This window comes from Rhinoraja longicauda, chromosome 9, assembly GCF_053455715.1.
Source record: "Rhinoraja longicauda isolate Sanriku21f chromosome 9, sRhiLon1.1, whole genome shotgun sequence".
NCBI classification, from domain to species: Eukaryota; Metazoa; Chordata; class Chondrichthyes; order Rajiformes; family Arhynchobatidae; genus Rhinoraja; species Rhinoraja longicauda.
In genome coordinates this window covers 34169746-34190223 of record NC_135961.1, presented here as the reverse complement: position 1 = coordinate 34190223, position 20478 = coordinate 34169746, and the positions used below count along the sequence as shown (strand labels likewise).

The 20478-nt window shown below is 41.4% G+C and overlaps 1 protein-coding gene across 2 annotated transcripts in view; it reads right to left on the bottom strand.

Moving 5' to 3' along the window:
- heatr1 (HEAT repeat containing 1) overlaps positions 1–20478 on the bottom strand; it is an 86107-nt gene that overhangs the window by 32877 nt on the left and 32752 nt on the right. For both annotated transcript variants that reach the window (XM_078405074.1, XM_078405075.1), the window contains exons 12-24: positions 19804–19911; positions 17074–17169; positions 15837–15925; positions 13807–14018; positions 12381–12502; positions 11270–11464; positions 9067–9250; positions 6737–6885; positions 5151–5325; positions 4888–5060; positions 4409–4579; positions 2376–2609; positions 1669–1800 (exon numbers count right to left, since the gene is read on the bottom strand). In XM_078405074.1, coding sequence (XP_078261200.1) covers positions 1669–1800; positions 2376–2609; positions 4409–4579; positions 4888–5060; positions 5151–5325; positions 6737–6885; positions 9067–9250; positions 11270–11464; positions 12381–12502; positions 13807–14018; positions 15837–15925; positions 17074–17169; positions 19804–19911 — 2040 coding nt within the window. The remainder of the gene's footprint in view (positions 1–1668; positions 1801–2375; positions 2610–4408; positions 4580–4887; positions 5061–5150; positions 5326–6736; positions 6886–9066; positions 9251–11269; positions 11465–12380; positions 12503–13806; positions 14019–15836; positions 15926–17073; positions 17170–19803; positions 19912–20478) is intronic.

Sequence of the window (20478 nt, the reverse complement as noted above, 5' to 3'; positions counted from 1 at the left end):
ATGATATATTAATAATCCAAATCCACATTAAGATAGAGCAAAACATCACTGTGTACAAAATATACAGTATCTTATCTGTTGGGAGTTCAACAGGCCAACACTGTAAACATAGTGAACATTACATGCCTTTGTCCCTTTGTATCAAAAGGCTTTTTGCGCATTGACTTTCATCAGTCAGAGTACTGAGTATAGAAGTTGGGACATCATGTTGCAGTATATAAGACGTTGGTGAAGCCTCATTTAGAGTATTATGTTTGGTTTTAAGCACCATGTTATAGGAAAATGTCAAGCTGGAACTGGTGCAAAGATTTATGAGGATGTTGCCAGGATCTGAGGGACTGAGCTGTCATGAGAGGTCGAGCGGTTTAAGACTCTCTTCCTTGGAATGCAGAAAGAGAAGGGATTGATCTTATAGAGGTGTACAAAATCATGAAATGAATAGATCAGGTCGGTGCACAGAGTCTCTTGCCCAGAATAGGGGTACCGAGAATCAGAGGACATAGGTTTAAGGTTAGGGGAGAAAGATTTAATAGGAACCTGAGGGGTAACTTTTTCACGGAATGTGTGGTGGGTGTATGGAACGGGCTGCAGGAGGAGGTAGTTGAAGCGGGTACTATCGCAACTTTTAAGAAACATTTGGAAAGGTACATGGATAAGAGATTTAGAGGGATATGGGCCAAATGCAGGCAGGTGGATTAGTGTAGGTGGGGCATGTTGGTCGGCTTGGGCAAGTTGGGCCGAAGGGCCTGTTTCCACTCTGTATGATTCGATGACTCAGGATAATGGGGACGGTACTTGGCTGTTTGATACTGCAGGTACAGGGAACACGTGCTCACTGGAACTGCCATGTCCGAGGACCACAATGTGTTGATTCGGAAGCAAACCCCTCCACCCCTAACCTTGCCCAAGGATGCAATGCAGTCCATCCTGTGAAGTGAGAAGTGGCGCCGTCAGGTGAAGAAGGGGTGAGCCATGTCTCTCTAAGATACAGTGCACGGCAGTTGCTCAATTCACTAAGGTAAACGAGCCCCCTGCAAACATCACATCGATCTGTCCTGGGAACAGCACTTCCTGTGAACAGTTATGAGATAGTCGCACGCAATCTGGTGACACCGCAGACTGTGGAAGAGGTACTTCCCCCCCCCCCCCCACCCTACCCCGGCTGAAAGGGAGTTAAAGGTGTGTGGCTGTGAATCATCATGTTCGGCACAGATATTGTGGGCCAAAGGGCCTGTTCCTGTGCTATATTGTTCTATGTTCTATGTCACTGACAGCAATGCTAGCTGGTAAACGTGCGGGCAAAATCGTACTGCATGAGGAGACATTTGTGGGAATGCATCTGCGTGTTATATTCGGATGGGCCTTGTATATCAGCTGGGAGCAGGCATTTCAATGGAAGACTATGCCAGACAAGCTCAGGCAGTTTGCCAGCCAAATGATAAATTCAGCCAAAAGTCTGTGATAAGTATCGCAAATTACAAATTTTGAATCACAATATGTTGTATCATCAAAAGTGCCAGGCAGTTAATCGCATCACAACACTGAATTACACACGTTTACACTCTCCTTCAAAGTTCCAAACCAAACCCAAACAACAATTTTGTTGCGTAAATCTCATTTAAAGTATAAACCAAAAAGAATACACATTTCAAAGCTGTCTTCACTCACCGCCTTGAAAATACCGTTTATTGCTTGTGCACAGACTGAGTTTTTAGTTTGCACATGCAGGTCAAATAGTACTCCCAGTAATCTCTGCTGTATGTTCACACCAGGCAGTGCTGCAAAGAACTGTTTTGTGATCTAGAGAAGATAAATTAAATAGAACTTCTTAAATAAAGGCAAATCTTGGTACCATTGTTATAATAGTCACTTGCACTTAATAGTAAGAAAATTAATTCAAAATTTCCATAATTTTCCTGCAGAAATTTAGAAATTAATGTTAAGTTTCAGACCAATTTTTAAAATCAATTTAAACAATTAATTCCCCACAGATGAAATTGTCTATTGAGATCTGGCCCCTTAATTCAGTGGCCTGCTAGGCTATTTCAGATGGAAATTAAGGGTCGAGAGTCAGAATAACACTTCTTTTCATGAAAGACATTTATGTAAGTAAGGGTGTCAGGGATTATGGGGAGAAGGCAGGAGAGTGGGGTTGAGAGGCAAAGATAGATCAGCCAGGATTGAATGGCAGAGTAGACTTGATGGGCCGAATGACCAATTTCTGCCCCTAGAATTTATGGTCCAAATAGGTTTTCAAGGTTATTACTGACACAAGCTATCCCATTTTAAATTTTTATAAATTACTTTGAATGTCCACCTTTGAAATGTCAGAATAGAATCCTGTGCTTTCCCTCAATATTTACAACACAAAATACCTGTCCAAATGCAGTGACCTGCAGTGCTGGTAAGCCTTTGTACACTTCCTTGGAATTATTCAATGCATTGATGAACAGATCCAGACTTTGGGAATTTTTTGCCAGTAAAGACGCAGATTGTTCGTTGTACTTTGAGAGAGCCATGTGCAGCAGAAGAGCTTCATCTTTGAGGAAAACATCAGGTTCCGTTCCGAGCAGTCTCTCAATTAGGGGTAACAAGCTGGAGAGAACCATCTGAAAAGTAATTCATTATAAAATTAAAATAGTACGTGACAAAAACCTCAAAATTAAACAACGGCCTGATTTTCAAGCAGTACAGGCAATAAAACTATCAACTCTTACTGTTATTACTTCACATGCAACTGACCACAGAATTGAAGGTCCGCTCTTGCTCCCCCTCCCCCCATTCGTAACAAGGACAGAATCCCCCTCTTTCTCACCTTCCACCCCACCAGCCAGCGGATCCAACAAATCATCCGCCAACATTTCCGTCACCTACAACGGGACCCCACCACTGGCCACATCTTCCCATCCCCTCCACTTTCTGCGTTCCGCAGAGACCGTTCCCTCCGTAACTCCCTAGTCCACTCGTCCCTTCCTACCCAAACCACCCCATCCCCGGGCACTTTCCCCTGCAAACGCAGGAGATGCAACACCTGTCCCTTTACCTCCCCCCTCAACTCCATCCAAGGACCCAAACAGTCTTTCCAGGTGAGACAGAGGTTCACCTGCACCTCCTCCAACCTCATCAATTGCATCCGCTGCTCTAGATGTCAACATCTTTACATCGGCGATCGCTTCGCTCAACACCTTCACCAGCCCATTCCCAGTCTGACCTTTCTGTCATGGGTCTCCTCCAGTGCCATAGTGAGGTCCACCGGAAATTGGAGGAAGAGAGTGGAAGTTTTGTTGCCTCCATCACAGTGAGGGGGTGTTTGGAGTCACTGTGATGGACGTTTGTGTTGGGGTCATGTGTCTTGTGTTCTTTTTTGTGTGTGACTGCTATGTAGTTTCGTTCGGTACCTTGGTACCGAATGACAAATAAAGCTCTGTTGAACAGCACCTCATATTTCGCCTGGGCAGCTTGCAGCCCAGCGGTATGAACATTCACTTCTCCAATTTTAGATAGTTCCTCTGTCCCTCTCTTCCCCTCCCCCTTCCCAGATCTCCCACTGTCTTCCTGTCTCCACCTATATCCTTCCTTTGTCCCGCCCCCCTGACATCAGTCTGAAGAAGGGTCTCGACCCGAAACATCACCCATTCCATCTCTCCTGAGATGCTGCCTGACCTGCTGAGTTACTCCAGCATTTTGTGAATATATACCTTTGATTTGTACCAGCATCTGCAGTTATTTTCTTACACAGAATTGAAGGAATGTCGCTGTCAGTGATTCAGTGTTTATCCGTTAGTTATGATTGTCCAAGAGAATTAAGGGAAGATTGATATTGATGCAAATTTAAGTCAAGTCACCTTCAAACTAGTCCCACTGCAAGGTACCATTGAAAACACGATGCTTTGCTGCACAAGTTCCAGATAAGTTTTGAATATCGTACTAAGCCAAATCCACGCAGGTCAGTGGACCATACCAAGCAAGATGAGAAGGCAGGAGAATGAATAGATCAGCCATAATCGAATGGTGGAGCAGACTCGATGGGCCCAAATTGCCGAATTCTGCACCTACATCTTGTGATCTTATGAACCGATACCTTTCCTTTTAGTTGTTGTGAAATAAATACACCTCTGCTTAACAAAAGAATGGACGGGTGCAGGACATTTGTTGGTTTATGGTAAAGTGCTGGACTCTGAAGAGCTTTACAATAAGAGGCATATCTTGCTGTTTGAACAGACATGATTGTACAAGAATATTTGACCTCATACAATCATGGAGTTATCAGAGATCCTTGTGAGTTTTCAACATTTTAAAATTAATTATGTAATTAAATTCTAACACTAATTTGACTAAATTTACAATTTAATAAAAATAATTTTCTAATGATATTTACTCACATTGTACTATAAAATACTAAACTGACCTCTCCATTCACTTGTTCAAATGCTTTCAGCAAATTACGTGTGATATATGATGGTTGTTCACGATCTTCAAAATATTGCAGAAGATTCTCAAGATCTTGCTTCAGCTTTGTGTGCTGTGACCTTGCTGGTCCACTGGCTGTTATAACTTCCTCAAATAATGTGCCAAGAGCCTGGATAAATGAAACCATGGAGCAATAAACAATGTACCTGCAAACAGCACAGGTAGCAACAAACGGTTGCCTCTGATACACATCAAAACTCAGCTTACGTAACCATTAGGCAGATTTCCCTGGGTCTTTCAAAAAGAGAAAGAGAAATTTATTTGTTGAATTGCCCACCCTTGTTACTAATTTCAACTGTTTCAGTCAATTAATTAAACAACATTATTGTGACATGATAAGCACAACTGTACACAAATATAATTTTTTTTAATTAATTGCCCAAAATTATGAATTTACAAAAGAGCACCCTTTCTTACCTGACTTAAATGTGTGGGATCTGCAATGATTTCTTCTGCCATATTAACAAGACCGTTAACAACCACATGAAATGCGGACCCTGGTACATTTGCAAATCTCTGCAGACAGGCAATTGCTGCCCGACGCACCTCCCTCACAGGGCTGCCCAGAGTAATGACAAGGGAGACCACCACTGGGAAAACAAACACAATTCAGTAATAAATTGGCAATATCATTTTTTAAATAATTACGTGTTTAATGGAATGGATTTGAAAATTAACACCTTGCGATGACAGAACTTCATTCCCAGCAGAATTAAGTAGCGCGCAGCCCACATAAAGAGCTCGGGTCTGTAGTATCACACCAACTGGTCTGTTCAACTGGTTACTAAGGTTATAATTATAGGTCCACAGAAGTGACAAGAACTTGAAGAGATGATTAGGTTCTCGCAGATGAATCTGTAATACAAATTTTCATAAATTATAGAAACAAAAGGAGTTTTAGTAAAACAGATATGATAAATATATTTTGTTGAAATCTGCTTTCCTTTCCTCTATCTACAATTATTGATTGAAATAAACCTCAAAAATATTGGTCAAATTCAGGTAGTGATATGTGGTCAAATCTGAATTAAATCAAATTATTTGGCCTTTTTTAAAAAACCTGTTGGCAAATTGAGCAAAGGTCCAATATTTCATCCCGTTTGTAATTCTGCCTATTTTATTATACGCAAATGAAATTAAACATTAGAAAGAAATAAAAATATTTGTCAAAACAGAATATCTTGGGTGGCACAGTAGCGCAGAGGTAGAGTTGCTGACTGACAGCGCCAGAGACCCGGGTTCCATCTTGACTACGGGTGCTTGTCTGAACGAAGTTTGTACGTTCTCCCCATGACCTACATGGGTTTTCTCTGGTTTCCTCCCACACTCCAAAGACGTACAGGTTTGTAGGTTAATTGGCTTGGTATAATTGTAAATTGTCCCTAGTTTGTATAGGATAATGTTAACGTGCGGGAATCCCTGGTCAGCGCGGACTCAGTGGGCTGAAGGGCCTGTTTCCACACTGTATCTCTAAACTAAACATAATTACATGGTCTACAAGTGCACAAACAACTTGTATTGTACTTTCAATTAAGTGAAATTCTAAATCTAAAGTTTCCATCTGAACAAAGCTTTAACTGCACTTCTTTTGATTGGTAAAACAAAAGCAAGAATACACAATTAGAATGAGGAAATATAAGAAAATAACTGCAGATGCTGGTACAAATCGATTTATTCACAAAATGCTGGAGTAACTCAGCAGGTCAGGCAGCATCTCGGGAGAGAAGGAATGGGTGCATTTCGGGTCGAGACCCTTCTTCAGACTGAGGAAATGATGGCTTTGCCTGGATATGAGCGGAAACAATATGTGGTTCCATGGTGTGATGGTTAGCACACTGTCCTCTGAACCCCGCAATCTGCAGCACAGTGAGTAGAGCCAATGTCTCACAGATCTGGAGACTCGGGTTTGAGACCTCGGATTACTGACTGTGGAGTTTGCATGTTCGCCCAGGTGCTCTGGTTTCCACCTACATCCCACAAACTTGCAGGTCAGTAGGTTAATTGGCCTCAGTAAATTGACCACAGTGTATGGGTGAGGGGTAGAATCTATGGGGAAATGATGATAAGGTGGTGGGGATAAAATGTAGGATTAGTGGATGTAGGTGGTTGATGGACGTCAAGGACTCAGTAGACCAAAGGCCTATTTCTGTGTTGTATGATTTGAACCCCAACACATTTAACAAACTTATGTTTTCAATATTGTTATGCCTTCCTTCATGTCTATCCCAGTAGTTAAATTAATAGCATGAATGAAATATCTATTCACCTGAACCAGAAACTGCAAGAGAATCCTGAAGCTTATGACAAGGCTTCCTTCACTTGTACCACATGCAAGAAGATCAAACATATCAATGAGAAGATGAAGATAATTACAGCTTTGTTCATCTAAACTTTCAGGGTTCCACCAGGACTGTTCTGAAAAGATTACAAGAAAGAAAGGTTAAGAATGTCAACCAAATGGTCATGCCAATGAAGTTGCAAAATGGAACTCAACTAAATCCCCAAAGTTAGACACAAAATGCTGGAGTAACTCAGCAGGCATTTCAGGAGAGAAGAAACAAGTGATGTTTCAGATCGAGACCCTTCTTCAGACTGAGAGTCAAGGGGAGAGGGAAATTAGAGGTATGACAATGTACAAAGAACAAATGAATGAAAGGGGTGAAAAGAACAAATCAGAACCAGTAACAATGATCAAGGAAAGGTGGAGCCCACAATGGCCCACTGTATGCTGTGGAAAAGATAATAACGAGTGGATACAAATAGTGAAACTGAGCAATAGGACAACTAGGGTTCCCCAAAGTGCTGGGCAACCTTAGCAGGCCAGGCAGCATCTGTAGAGGGAATGGACAAAGTTTCAAGTCGGGACGAAGCCGGCATCTGACCCAAAACGTTGCCTCTCCATTCCCTCCAAAGATGCTGCCTGACCCGTTGAGTTCCTTCAGCACTTGTTTTGCTCAAGACTCCAGCATCTGCAGCTCTTTGCGTCTGAGCTAAATCTATTTGAACAGGAAAAAAAATGACCGTAAGGCATGGTGAAAGCAGCTGCATTTGAGATCAAGGTGACACTGGATTGAAACTTATATTTGTTGGAAAAACTCTCACTGGTTCAAATTGTACATGACAGGGGAAGAATCCAAAGGTCAAGTATCAATGAGTGTCAAACACAGTCACTATCTCCATAGCCCCATCATCTCCACATGCCAATCATCTCCACGTTACTTCAATAACCTTTTTGTGGCGATGTCAGAAATGGGCAGATCACATTTCAGTTCCCCTTGCAACTACGCTGGAAATACAGCAGCATGGACAATACCAAGCTCTTGCTTGTCCGAACAAATGACAGGCCTCAATACAACTGTTGGAATGTTGCTGAGGGAAAATGGTTAAATGTTATATGGTAAACGTGAGTTAAGCAAATCATACAAGTGCTGTAGTTGTAATTTATAAATCTGCTCATGCAGCTTTTAGATTTTAAGACTTGAGATACAGCGTGGAAACAGGCCCTTCGGCCCACCAAGCCCGCGCTGACCAGCAAACCCCCCGTAAACTAGCACTATCCTAAAAACTGGGGATAATTTACAATTTACTGAAGCCAATTAACCTATAAACCTGCACGTCTTTGGAATGTGGGAGAAAACCGGAGCACCCAGAGAAAGCCCACGTGGTCACAGGGAGAACATACAAATTCCGTAGACAGCATCCGCAGCCGCGGTAAGGCAGCAACACTACCGCTGCACAACTGTGCTGCTCTGAAAAGTTTTATTTTGGCTAATCATTCTATAACTGCTCATTGGCAAATGACTTCATAATCTATTGACGGCCAGTGAAAATGTAAATGCTGCATAAAGAGCACCCTAACCTTATTTACATAGAGCCGTTGATGTTCCCCTCTGCTGAATTAACTTTTAAATGTTTGCTACACCCTAGTATAATTGGGTAGAGAAAAATTATTTCCCTCATTATCTGCAAGCAAGCATGGCACATAGAGCACTACAGCATGGGAAAAGGCCCTTAAACCCACAATGTCTGTGCTGAATATGAAGCCAGATTAAACTAATCTCCTCTGCCTGCATGTGGTCCATATCCCTTCATTCCATGCATATCCACGTGCCTATCTGAAAGCATCGTAAATACTCCTGTTGTATCTTCCTCCGTCACCACCAGTACTAAAATTACAATTAAAAGGCATTTGGGCAGGTACATGGATAGGAGAGGTTTAGAGGGATATGGGCCAAACGTGGAAAGGTGGGACTAGATTAGATGGGGCATCTTGGTCGGCATGGGCAAGTTAGCCTGAGGGACCTGTTTCCATTCTGACCGCACCTGGCAGCACATTCCAGGCACTCCCATTCTGGGTAAAAAAAAAAATTGTCATGCACATCACCTTTAAACCTTGGCTGAAATTTTGAGGAAACGTGCAAACATCTAAAATTTGAGTTTTAGCAGAAATACTTCCACTTGATGCGTTTCCATTTTAATATTATTTTAAGAAATTAGTAAGGCCTGCAAAATACCCCTGCCTAAAATCAGAATATACAGCGATGGTAAAAGTGTTTACATTGTTCAACATGCAATCTCCCTCACCAAATACCACACCTTTTAGCAATGATTCAGGTGGTTTGAAAGCCATGATTAAGTTCCTCAGCAACAAAATGAGTAGAAATCCAGCTTCCATCCTCCCACCATCGTCAGTCTTCATATTCTCCACATACTCGGTCACCAGATCTGTTGGTACAATGTTCCCTTCAATAGAATGCAGATGCCACTTTTGCAAAGGATTCTGCAATATTGAATGAGTAAAAGGATTATGTTCATATTGAAATTTTCAACCTACTGATTTTTTCCATGAAGAGTAGGAAATTTTCTGCCCGGAATATGTTTGGAGTCAATCATCCAAGATTTCCCTTGGAATACTATAGTTTTTCATCTAAAGAGGAAAAGACACAAATCGCTCAATTTTCAGACTGCCTTTTGTTGAAATAGGTTTATAAATCCAATTCAAAAATGTCCTCAGCTGCCAAGTGAATTATATTTACATAAACAGAATTTTTTTGGCACAGTGGCACAATGTTTGAGTTACTGCCTTACAGTGCTAGAGACCCGGGTTCAATTGTGTCCGCGGGTATAGTCTCCGTGAAGTTTCTACATTCTCCCTGTGACCCAGTGGGTTTCCTCCAGGTGCTCCGGTTTATTCCCACATGCAGAAGACCTAAGGGTTTGTAGGTTAATTGGCCTCTGTAAATTGCCCCTAGTGTACGGACTGGATGTGAAAGTGGGATCACAAAGAACTAGTGTGAATGGATGATCGATTGTGACTCGGTGGATCGAAGAGCCTGTTTCCATGCTGAAAATAGACACAAAGAGCTGAAGTAACTCAATGAGTCAGGCAGCACCTCCGGAGAACAAGGATGAATGACATTTCTGGTCGGGACTTTTCTTCAGACTGAAGTCGGAAGAAGGGTCCCGACCCGAAACGTCACCCATCTTTTTTCTTCGCTAATGCTGCCTGACCTGTTGAGTTACTCCAGCATTTTGTGTCTATCTTTGGTATAAACCAGCATCTGCATTTCCTTGTTTCTATTGTTTCCATGCTGTATCTCAAAACTAAACTAAACATACTCAAAAGTATTCTAGAGTAAATTAGTGCCAAGTGACAATAATGGGGTTAGCTCAAATATGTTAACAGGAACAGTATCTGTTTTTACCCTATAATACATATTTTAATAATTGAATTGCACTCTGTCATAGAGATTTTGACATAAAAGATTGGGATTTATGAAAGATTAATGTTATAAACCTAAAGATATACTCTATAATACAAGATTCTGGAGAGTACCACAAAAGGCATACAATTGGTGAGGATAAGTTGTTTAGTAACTTAGATCGGTGCTGCAAGTAAAAATAGAAGAAATGTCCTCGGATGAATTTCATGCATCGGGTTGGTTTCAAACTCTTTTCGTGAAGACATAGGATTGTAGTGAGTCCAAACGAGCGGTATTATTCAAATACTTTATTGTCGGTAAAACCCGTGACAAACGCAACGCACTTACTCTTGGACTAACACTAACTTCGCTCACTAATCTAATCTCTAACTCCAGTTTGGCGCCAGGCATTTAAATGCCTCGCGCTCCCTCACCCCGTGACCGTAAACCAATCCGAGGGTTCTAGACTACCTGGCCAATCCATATGTCCCTACAGGATACTGATGCCAATGAAGTTGGCGAGAGATGCCACTTAAATTTAGATTCTTGCACCTTTCAACAAATGGGCGTCCAAAGCAATTTTGTCAAAACTTACCAGTCATGTTATAAATACCAGGGAAATAGGGAAGCGAAGAGAAACAAAAACACCCCACCAAATAGTCTAATTCCTCCTCTTCCCAAATAGTCTATATTTTGCTTGTTGAACAGAGCAGATGTACAGCCCTCTGAGTAAAAAGGTTGCCCCCCCCCCCCTCCGTCCAGATGCAATCTTTTCCCTCTCACCATAAGCCTATGTGCATTGGTTCATGATTCCCCTACTCTGGGAGGGTGTCCATGGAATTGTACTGGAGCAGAAATTGATGCCATAACCCTGCGACAATCCTGGATAAAATGCACAAATGGATTTTAACCAACTTTTTGTTGCACCAACCAACTGGAGAAGCTCCAAGGAAACTTGTGGCACAAAGATTCACCAACAGGGAAAACAAGCAAAAAAACATTTAAAATAATTCAGATTAAATTTAGGAATAAATTATTTCCGCCATTTGTTTGAAATATTAAAAAGCTCCAGCACTCAAAACATTAAAGACTCTTACCCTGTCTTTGCTTTTTGCTACTAGTTTCTTCAGTCTAATCTCCAGAGCAGCGTACACTTGTAAAGCATGTTGCAAATGTTCTGGATCAGTCTGCATCTCCAAGGTCTGGACTAAAGCAAAACTCAGGACAACAGAGGTCAGCTTCTGCTTCAGGTTTGAGGGTTCCCTTTCAATGATTTGCAGAATGTTCCTTATCTGCAATCAAAGCAATTATTATTGTCAAAATTCTCAGAAGCAAGTGATTTTCACTGCTCACTACGATAATTTTCCCTTTTAATATCTGTTCAGTATCAGGAAGCCATTAGAACTTAAATTCATAGAATTTGTTGCTTCATAGAACATAGAATAGCACAGCAAAGGAACCAACCCTTCAACCGGTGACATTTCCTTCAACCATTCGCCAATTTTTTTTTTTTTTTTTGCATAAGTGAAGTTGTAAGCTTGCCACACAAGTGTTCTTGGTGGCAATGAAATTGGTGGTTATTTTATTTACAGCTGTTCTGCAAAAACCTTTTGGATCATTATTTTCTGATCAGAAATACATCGCATAAACATAAATATTTTCTCTGCCCAATCCGAGATAGTTGTGAGGTACAAGATTCATAAACCTCTCTTGTAATATTACTGTGGCGCTGCGGGTAGAGCTGCTGCCTCACAGCAACAGAGGCCCGGGTTTGATCCTGATCTCAGGTGCTGTCTGTGTGGAGTTTGCACATCCTCCCTGTGACCGCGTGGGTTTTCTGCAGGTCACAGATCACAGGGAGACCTGCAGACCTCCGGTTTTCTCCCACATCCCAAAGATGTGCAGGTTTGTAGATTAATTGGGCTCTGTAAATTGCCCCACAATGTGTGGGGAGTGAATGAGAAAGTAGGATTACATAGAACTAATACAAAAGGATGATCCATGGTTGACGTGGACTCGGTGGGCCGAACGGCCTGTTTCCATGCTGTATCTCTAAACTAAACTATTATTTCACATGCAATTACTTCTTTGTATTAGCCATGTGCCTTATGCTTTACAGTTTTCACATGCATGTTCACTCTTCACTGTAAAAATGGTGTTTTTACACAATGTACCACCAAGATTAATTTTAAGGTTTACTTCTCTTACCATTTGAGTCCTCACAGAAGGCTCCATCAAGCACAGGTTATTCACCAGGAGCTGAATCATTTTCTGGGTTGCTTCGCCAACAATTTCCCTCGTGTCACAGCTCTCCAATAATTCTTCAAGTACTGTTAAAACAAGTTGTTTAAAGGCTTCAAGCAGAGCCAAAGCACAAGTAGTAACAAAAGCAAGAAAAATGCCCCTGGATAAACCAATCAAGTGAAGCAAATATAAAGATCAGTAATCTATTTTATCCATTAGTAAATGGATGCATTGAAAGTTGCAGTGAGCAAATCCTCCATACAATCACCCATAAAAGTACCAATTCCCAGGAGCATGTATATTTCCTCATTTAAATGCCACCATATGTAAAGAACTAGATGAATGGACAACAAATCGCTAAAAATATACATAACAGTTCCAGACCTGTGGACCATTTTACCCATTAGAAAAGCAGAAGACATAATGTAGTTTATCATGTGTACTCTTAAGAAAATCCAGCTACAACATATTTTATCTTCATTCTCACTCAAAGGAAAAGCAACTGAGTACTGAACCCCGGGGAACTCCACAGGTAACAGCCTTACAGGCTATAAAACCTGAAACATAACCCTTTACTTCCCAGCATAGAGATAATTTTGGATTTAATTTTGCCACTCTCCCCTTGATCCCATAGATGTTTTGTTTAAACCAGCTTCACATGTGGGTTGAAAGACCCAATGAAACAAAATGCTCTCATTCTTAATCAGATACCTTTGTGGATGTTGCAAGCAGCATATTTTATCAGAGATGCTTAAACAACAAAGCACTGGCATTCAAAGGGGCCTGAAGGGATGACATAATGCAGGCATGAAATGATCTACTGCTCAAGAACACAGCCGCTCACATTCGTCATGAAGTACACAATCCTGACGTGAGCACTGAACAACCATACATAATTAGGGCGGCACGGTGGCGCAGCAGTAGAGTAGCTGCCTTCCAGAGCCAGAGACTCTGGTTCGATCCTGACTACAGGTGCTGTCTGTACCGAGTTTGTACGTTCTTACAGTGACCTGCATGGGTTTTCTCCAGGCGGTCCAGTTTCCTTCTGCACTCCAAAATGCACAGGTTTGTAGGTTAATTGGCTTCGGTAATTAAAATGTCCATTGTCCCTAGTGCGCGTGTGTGTGTAGGATAGTGTCAGCGTGCGGAGATGTTAGTGTGTGGAGATCGCTGGTCGGCGCAGACTCAGTGGGCCAAAGGGCCTGTTTCCACACTCAAAGCTAAAACTAAAATGCTCCATGTTACAAATAATATCGGCATTCTGTACAGTGTGTGACTGGAATGAATCCTTAATCATACCCCACACAGATCAAAAAGTTTGAGATAATTATTTCATAGTTTTAAAATGATAGTTGTTTGAGGTAATTAAGGGTAAGGGGACAACTTTTACCTGCAGGCCAGTTGCGAAGCATTGGATTCATGGAGCAGAGCTTCGAATTAACAATAAACTTTGTTATTTTCTGCTCCGCTGATTGTTTTGCTGGGTTGGTCAGCAGCATGTAAGGCAACAGTTCCATCCATAACAGCTGTGTCAGCTTTTCATTCCCTTGAAGCAAATCTGCCATGCTTAGAAAACTTACTGCCTCTTCAAGAATAATATACCTAGGAGCAATTACAGAGCAGGAAGTTGAAATGGCAATTAATATTTAAGCAATACACATACAGTAAATCTACGTGTGATTTGTTGAAAGGCAATGAAGCAACATCTTCTCGCCAATCAGTTTAACAATAAATGCAATGTCTTCTTCGCCCATCGGGTGGCGATCTTGTGTAGCATGCAGTTCATTGTAAAGTCCTACTCATTCACTGCATTGAACACTCCAGTGTTCAGCATCAGGTTAAAGTGCTGCAACAATATCCCTCCCAAATTTAACAACTTGAAGTTCACAGCTCTATTACCAACGCCTCTATTTCTTTAGAAGGCTTAGGAAATTCTGCATGTCCCCAACAATTCTCACCAACCTCTACAGATGTGGCGTAGAAAGCTTTTTATCGGGATGAATCACAGCTTGGTTTGGGAACAACTCCATCCAAGACCGCAAGAAATTGCTGGGTAATGTGGACGTAGCCCAGACCATCGAACAAACCATCCTCCCTTCCATTGATATCTCATGCTGCCTCGGCAAGGCCAACAGCATAATAAAGGATGTCTCACCCCAGTCACACCCTCTTCTCCCCATACCCATCAGACAGGAGGTACAAAAGTGTGAAAACACACACCTCCAGATTCAGGGACAGTTTCTTCCCAGCTGTTATCAGCCAACAGAACCATCCTATCAACAACTAGAGAGTGGCCCTGATCCCTCCCCATCCACCCCACTGGAGATCCTTGGACTATCTTTAATCAAACTTTACTGGATTTTATCTTGCACGAAACGTTATCCCCTTTATCATGTATCTGTACACTGCGGATGGCAGGATTATAATCATGTATTGTCTTTCCGCTGACTGGCTAGCATGCAACAAAATCTTTTCACTGTACCTCTGTACACATGACGATAAACTAAACTATTACAGATATACTAATGCTCACTCTAAACTTATAAAGTACATCACAAAGCTTTAATATGATCACCAACAGCGGATGGGTTAATGTGACAGCAACCACTGTGGTGGGACGTGGAGATAGGGTTCATGTTTTAGCTCCTGACCCATATTTTGTGATTGTTGCAAAGTATGAGGGTAGGATAAAGCAAAGTTCAATTATCCTCAGTCAAAGCTGAGCAAACATGAATGGCCTTTTTAGTGGTACGTATTATCTATTGAAATGTACTTATTCAGACAGTTCCTTCACAACGGGGAGAAAACAGTTTGGGGTGGAACAGTGGTGTAGCGGTAGAGCTGCTGCCTTACAGTGCCAGAGGTCCGGGTTCAATCCCGACTGTGTGTGCTGTCTGTATGGAGTTTGTACTTTCTCCCTGTGACCACGTGGGTTTTTTGCAGGTGCTATCTTTTATCCCACACTCCAAAAAACGTACAGGTTTGGAGGTTAATTGACTTTGATAAAATTGTAAATTGTTCCTAGTGTGTAGGATAGTGTTGGTGTGCAGGGATAGCTGGTCAGCAGACTCAGTGGGCCGAAGGGCCTGTTTCCACACTAAACTAAACCCACATGATTTCAAGCAGCTATGAGACGATTTATAAGATTCAATTGATGCTTTATTTCAAGCGGAAACAGAAGTAGTTTCTGACATGACAATTGTAAATTTTCACTAGTGTGTAGGACAGTGCTGGTTTATGGGTGATTGATAGTCGGCATGGACTCGGTGGGCTGAAGGACTTGTTTACGTGCGGTATCTCTAATGACTAAACAAAAGTTGAAAAGAGCGAGAAGTGAAAAATCTCAAGATTATTTTTATATATTCTAATTATCTGTACACTATTTAAACCAAACACCCGTGTCCTTAGAATTATACCCACCAGCATTCATTCTCAGAAAGGTCCACACGTTGAAGCAGTGACAGAATAGATGAAACTGTCTCTTCTTGACCAAGCTGGCTGGAGAAAGCCTAGGAAAAGAGCAAAATTGCGTTTAATCCTACAGTCTAGTGAGTTCTCTATTATGCAAGATCTTAGCTCTTCATGAGACAGAAGCATTGGACTACAGCTGCCATTGTCAACCGAAGCTGATTGGTAATGAATCATTGGTGTTGAAATTCTGCTCGAGGTGACAAAAGTATGACAAAAGTAGTTGTTTTTGAATTACTGTTATTAACTGTGAACAATTAAGCAAAGGGCATCTGTACCATTTTGGGCTGCACTGTGGCACAGCGGTAGAGCTGCTGCCTTACAGCGGCAGACGGGTGCTGTCTGTATGGAGTTTGTACGTTCCCCATGTGACCGCGTGGGTTCTCTCCAGGTGCTCTGATTTCCTCCCACACTCCAAAGATGTACAGATTTGTAGGTTAATTGGCTTCCATAAATTGTCCCTCGTGTGTAGGATAGAACTAGTGTGCGGGTGATTGCTGGTTGGTGCGGACTCAGTGGGCAGAAGGGGTGTTTCCACGCTGTATCTCTAAAGTAAATTGCGTACGAGGAGTCCAAGTTTATTTTGCACCACCAATAAAGAACAGCACTTTGAAGTGTAGCCCCAGAAATATAATTTGTATATACTCTACAAGTTAATTTGTCAAATACTCATTTGCTTTGAGGCAAGTTATCTTCAGAAATGGAAATTCTTCAGACACAAACAAGTGTTCAATACAACTGACTTCTGTTGATGACATTTTACTCCCATCCAAGTTTAAAATAACATACATTCTGCTAGTTAAATAAGATGACCCAAAATTATGAGCACTGGAGTTATGTGGAGTTTTTCTTTTTCTTTGTAAACAGCGTCAAAATATGCCAACTGTGCATCTGTGGATTGTGCAAAAGAATGTCACCGTGCTGTGCATGCGTGACAATAAAGAACTATTGAACCATTGAGTTAAATAGTGGGCAGAACGTCAGGAACAATTCCCCTACTGTTTTACCAAGTGGTGAAGTGGTCTCCTTTAGAAAAACAGATACACCACAGTTTAACATCTTGTGTAAAAGGTGGTGTAGTAAGCAAGAAGGTTACCAACTAGAGTATAGCTGACAGGCCCAAAAGTCCTATTTATTGCTGTATCTCAAAATAGTAAACAAAGTTACCAGAACAGATCAGTCAACTCACCTCCAGAGCTTGTAGAGCAGCAAGAACTACTTCTGGACTGTCATCTTTGATCCTTTCCAAAATACTTTCCTTCAGGAAAGTATTATCATATCCCTCCTTTAAAAGAAATTTACAGATTAATAACTACTCGTGCTTAATTCTATAATTCAAAAGCCGGTGACCTCCAGTAATAATCCAATGTCTATGGTAATACATTTGACAACCTTGAACAGGCTGGCGCCACTATCGAGCTGCTGCCCTGAAAGACAAGCTTATTGCAAAATCCATTGTTAGTGTGCAAACTTAATTCAAAAATAACTAACAGAAATTTTGCCAATTTCTTCTCTAGAGTATACAAATTATAAAACCTCATTACTTAAATGAAACAGGATTTAGAGAGATTAAATTTCAATTATTAAATATTATGATAGTATGCTTACAGCAGAGGAGTCTATTTGGCTAGTCAAGTTCTAACTCCCATTTCCATGCAAGAGCAATCCACCCAGTGCTCCACTCCAATTTGCCCTGAAAATTGCCTCCAATTCTACCCTGACAGTGCATTGATTGTGTAAAAAATTATATCTTTGTTCTTGACTAGTCTATGGGAGCAGTTTCTCTCTACATCTGCAAACCATATCATTCAAGATTATAAACATCGTTATCAGATCACACCCCAATCTCATCTGTTCTAAGGAGAATAATTCCAGCATCTCCCATCTATCCACTTCACTGAAATCACCTATTGCTGGAAGAACTTGAGAAAATGCCTGCAGCACCTCCCCTGAAGCCTTTACATATTTCGCAATTTAAGAACACCTTTTTTTTTTAAGGAAAGGAAATTGAGCTACACACTCTAATCATGACATAAAGGTACTGTCAAAACATACATGAATAGTGTCAGGCACGTGAGTGAGGTAAAAAAGAGGAAAAGAGCCAAGCGTTTGCGCGAGGCATACAATGGGGGTCAAAAAATTGGAAATTTTACACACAAAATTACCAGTTTCAAGCCTCTTTTAGTGCATTTCAAAGTAAAAACGGACATTACAAAATAATGTGAATATGTCACTGTATATTTATGACATTTAAGTAAATTCGCACATTAATTGATAATCAGCCCAAAAAGGTGGTAATTGGCTTTTCTGCTGTTTTATATTTTAACCCCGTCAATTAATTTAGTTATATAATCTTGCACTTAAATTTAATATTTACTCATTACAGTTCCACCACTGATTTTCTGGCACTCTTGGTTCCAGAGCTTTGCTGGTTTATCCAGTTGGCCAAGGAAGTTGGCTACGGGGATAGATTTGCTGGCTCCAGCTGGGCTGGAGTTCCAGAGCCCCAGCCGCAGGTTGAAAATTCAATCAATCCACCGATCGGCCGTGGAAGTCCCGATGAGGTCGAGATTGGCTGCCTTGCCCAGCCTAGGTGCCACATTTTCGGGGAGACTTCCAGGGCGGGGAGATTTCTCGGGGAACCTCTAGCGACCTCTAGCGGAACCCTAGTGTTCATTACAAGTCTATACATCGTTTATTTAAAAAAAATTCCGATCCAATTTCTCCATTGGCAAACGCGATTTTGGCAAAGTAAAAAACGCGGAAATCATGTAAAAAGCGCGGAAAATGGATTTTAAAAACGCGGAACTCTGCGGAAAATTCACTTGCCTCCAGTGTACATGACGCAGCGGTACACGAAAGCGTACAATAGTGCAACAACAGAGTTACTGCCTTACAGCACCAGAGACCTGGGTTCGACCCTGACTAGAGGTTTGTACGTTCTCCTTGTGACCATGTGCGTTTTCTCCGGATGCTCCAGTTTCCTTCCACACTCCAAAGACAGACAGGTTTGTAGATTAATTTGCTTTGGTAAAATTGTAAATTGTCCCTAGTGTGTAGGATAGTGCTAGTGTATGGGGGAATTGCAGGTCAGCGCAGGCTGGGTGGGCGGAAGTACCTGTTTCTGCACTGTATCTCTAAAGTTTAAAAGTCTTAAGATGAAATAAGTGATTATAAAATAAAGTGGAAACCAATCCCTTCCCAAATGATCTGCATTTCTTTTAAGTGTCTTTCATTTTACTTTTAGGATATTCTCAACCGTTTTACTGCCAATTAAGTAGCTTTCAAGTGAGCAGGAAATCAAGGATAACATCATTTCTCTCTTTTCAAAGAGTGCCATGGGATCATTTACATTCACTGGTAAGAGAAAACTCAAACATCTCAAAACATACCTATGACTCGGAAAAACAAACTGAATTAAAATCAAAGAAAAGACACAAAATGCTGGAGTAACTCAGCGGGTCTGGCAGCAACTCGGGAAAAGGAATAGTTGATGTTTCAGCTCGGAACCCTTCTTCAGACTGAAACGTCACCTCTACCTTTTCTCCTGGGATGCTTCCCGACTCTCCAAGTTACACCAGCATTTTGTGTCTATCTTCAGTATAAACCAGAATCTGCAGTTCCATTCTACACGTATTGAACTAAAATCAAGGTTCTTTCTATTCTCTGTCAACTATTGACTGAGGCATTTTAATATCTTAATCTTAAGCAACCTAAAATGGGCACCGCAGTGATGCTATAGGTAGTGCAACATCTCAGCACCAGCATCTCTGTTCAATGCTTCACCTCACAATGCAGCTCTCTTCAGTGAAGTATTAAACCAATTGTTTTGTGCAGTGCAACATGAACCATGAGCTGTTGATTCAGAGGCTGGGATGCTGATAATATGGCTGAACAGGAGTTAGTAAACTTGCATTACCTGAGAGGTTTTAATAATCTCCTTTAAGTGCTCCATGGCAAATCTTCGAACGTTCGGCTGTGGGTGATTGAGACTCAGCAATAGCGATGTGTCAGAATCTGTTAATAACTAAAATAGTGAAGGTTAATTAGGAGTTAATAAAGTGAATTTTAATTTCTCCCCCCAAAGTCATTGACTTTTCTGGGACATAATTCCATAGGCCCCAAACTTAAATGACCTTGTACTTGCAAAAGTAAAAACATTGTTTGTCTGAGGCTATTGAACCGGCAAAGAGAACTGTAAAACATTATGAGCCCTCCAGCAAGAGTCAATTGACAGCTACCGAGAGGAAGAACCATATTCATCTTCCCTTCTAAAACCCTGATTACAGATGACAATAGGAGTGCAGGTACATAGTTCCTTGAAGGTGACATCACAGGTAGATAAGGTGGTCAAAAAAGCTTTTGGTAAATCGGGCTTCATCAGTCAGAGCATTGAGTATGGAAGTTGGGAGGACATGTTGGAGTTATATATGTTGGTAAGGCCGCATTTAGAGTATTGCGTTCAGTTCTGGGCAACGTGATAGGAAAGATGTTATCGAATTGGAAAGGGTGCAGAGAAGATTTACGGGGATGTTGCCAGGACTTGACGGTCTGAGCTTTCGGGAGCGGTTAAGCAGGCTCGAGTGCATGAGGA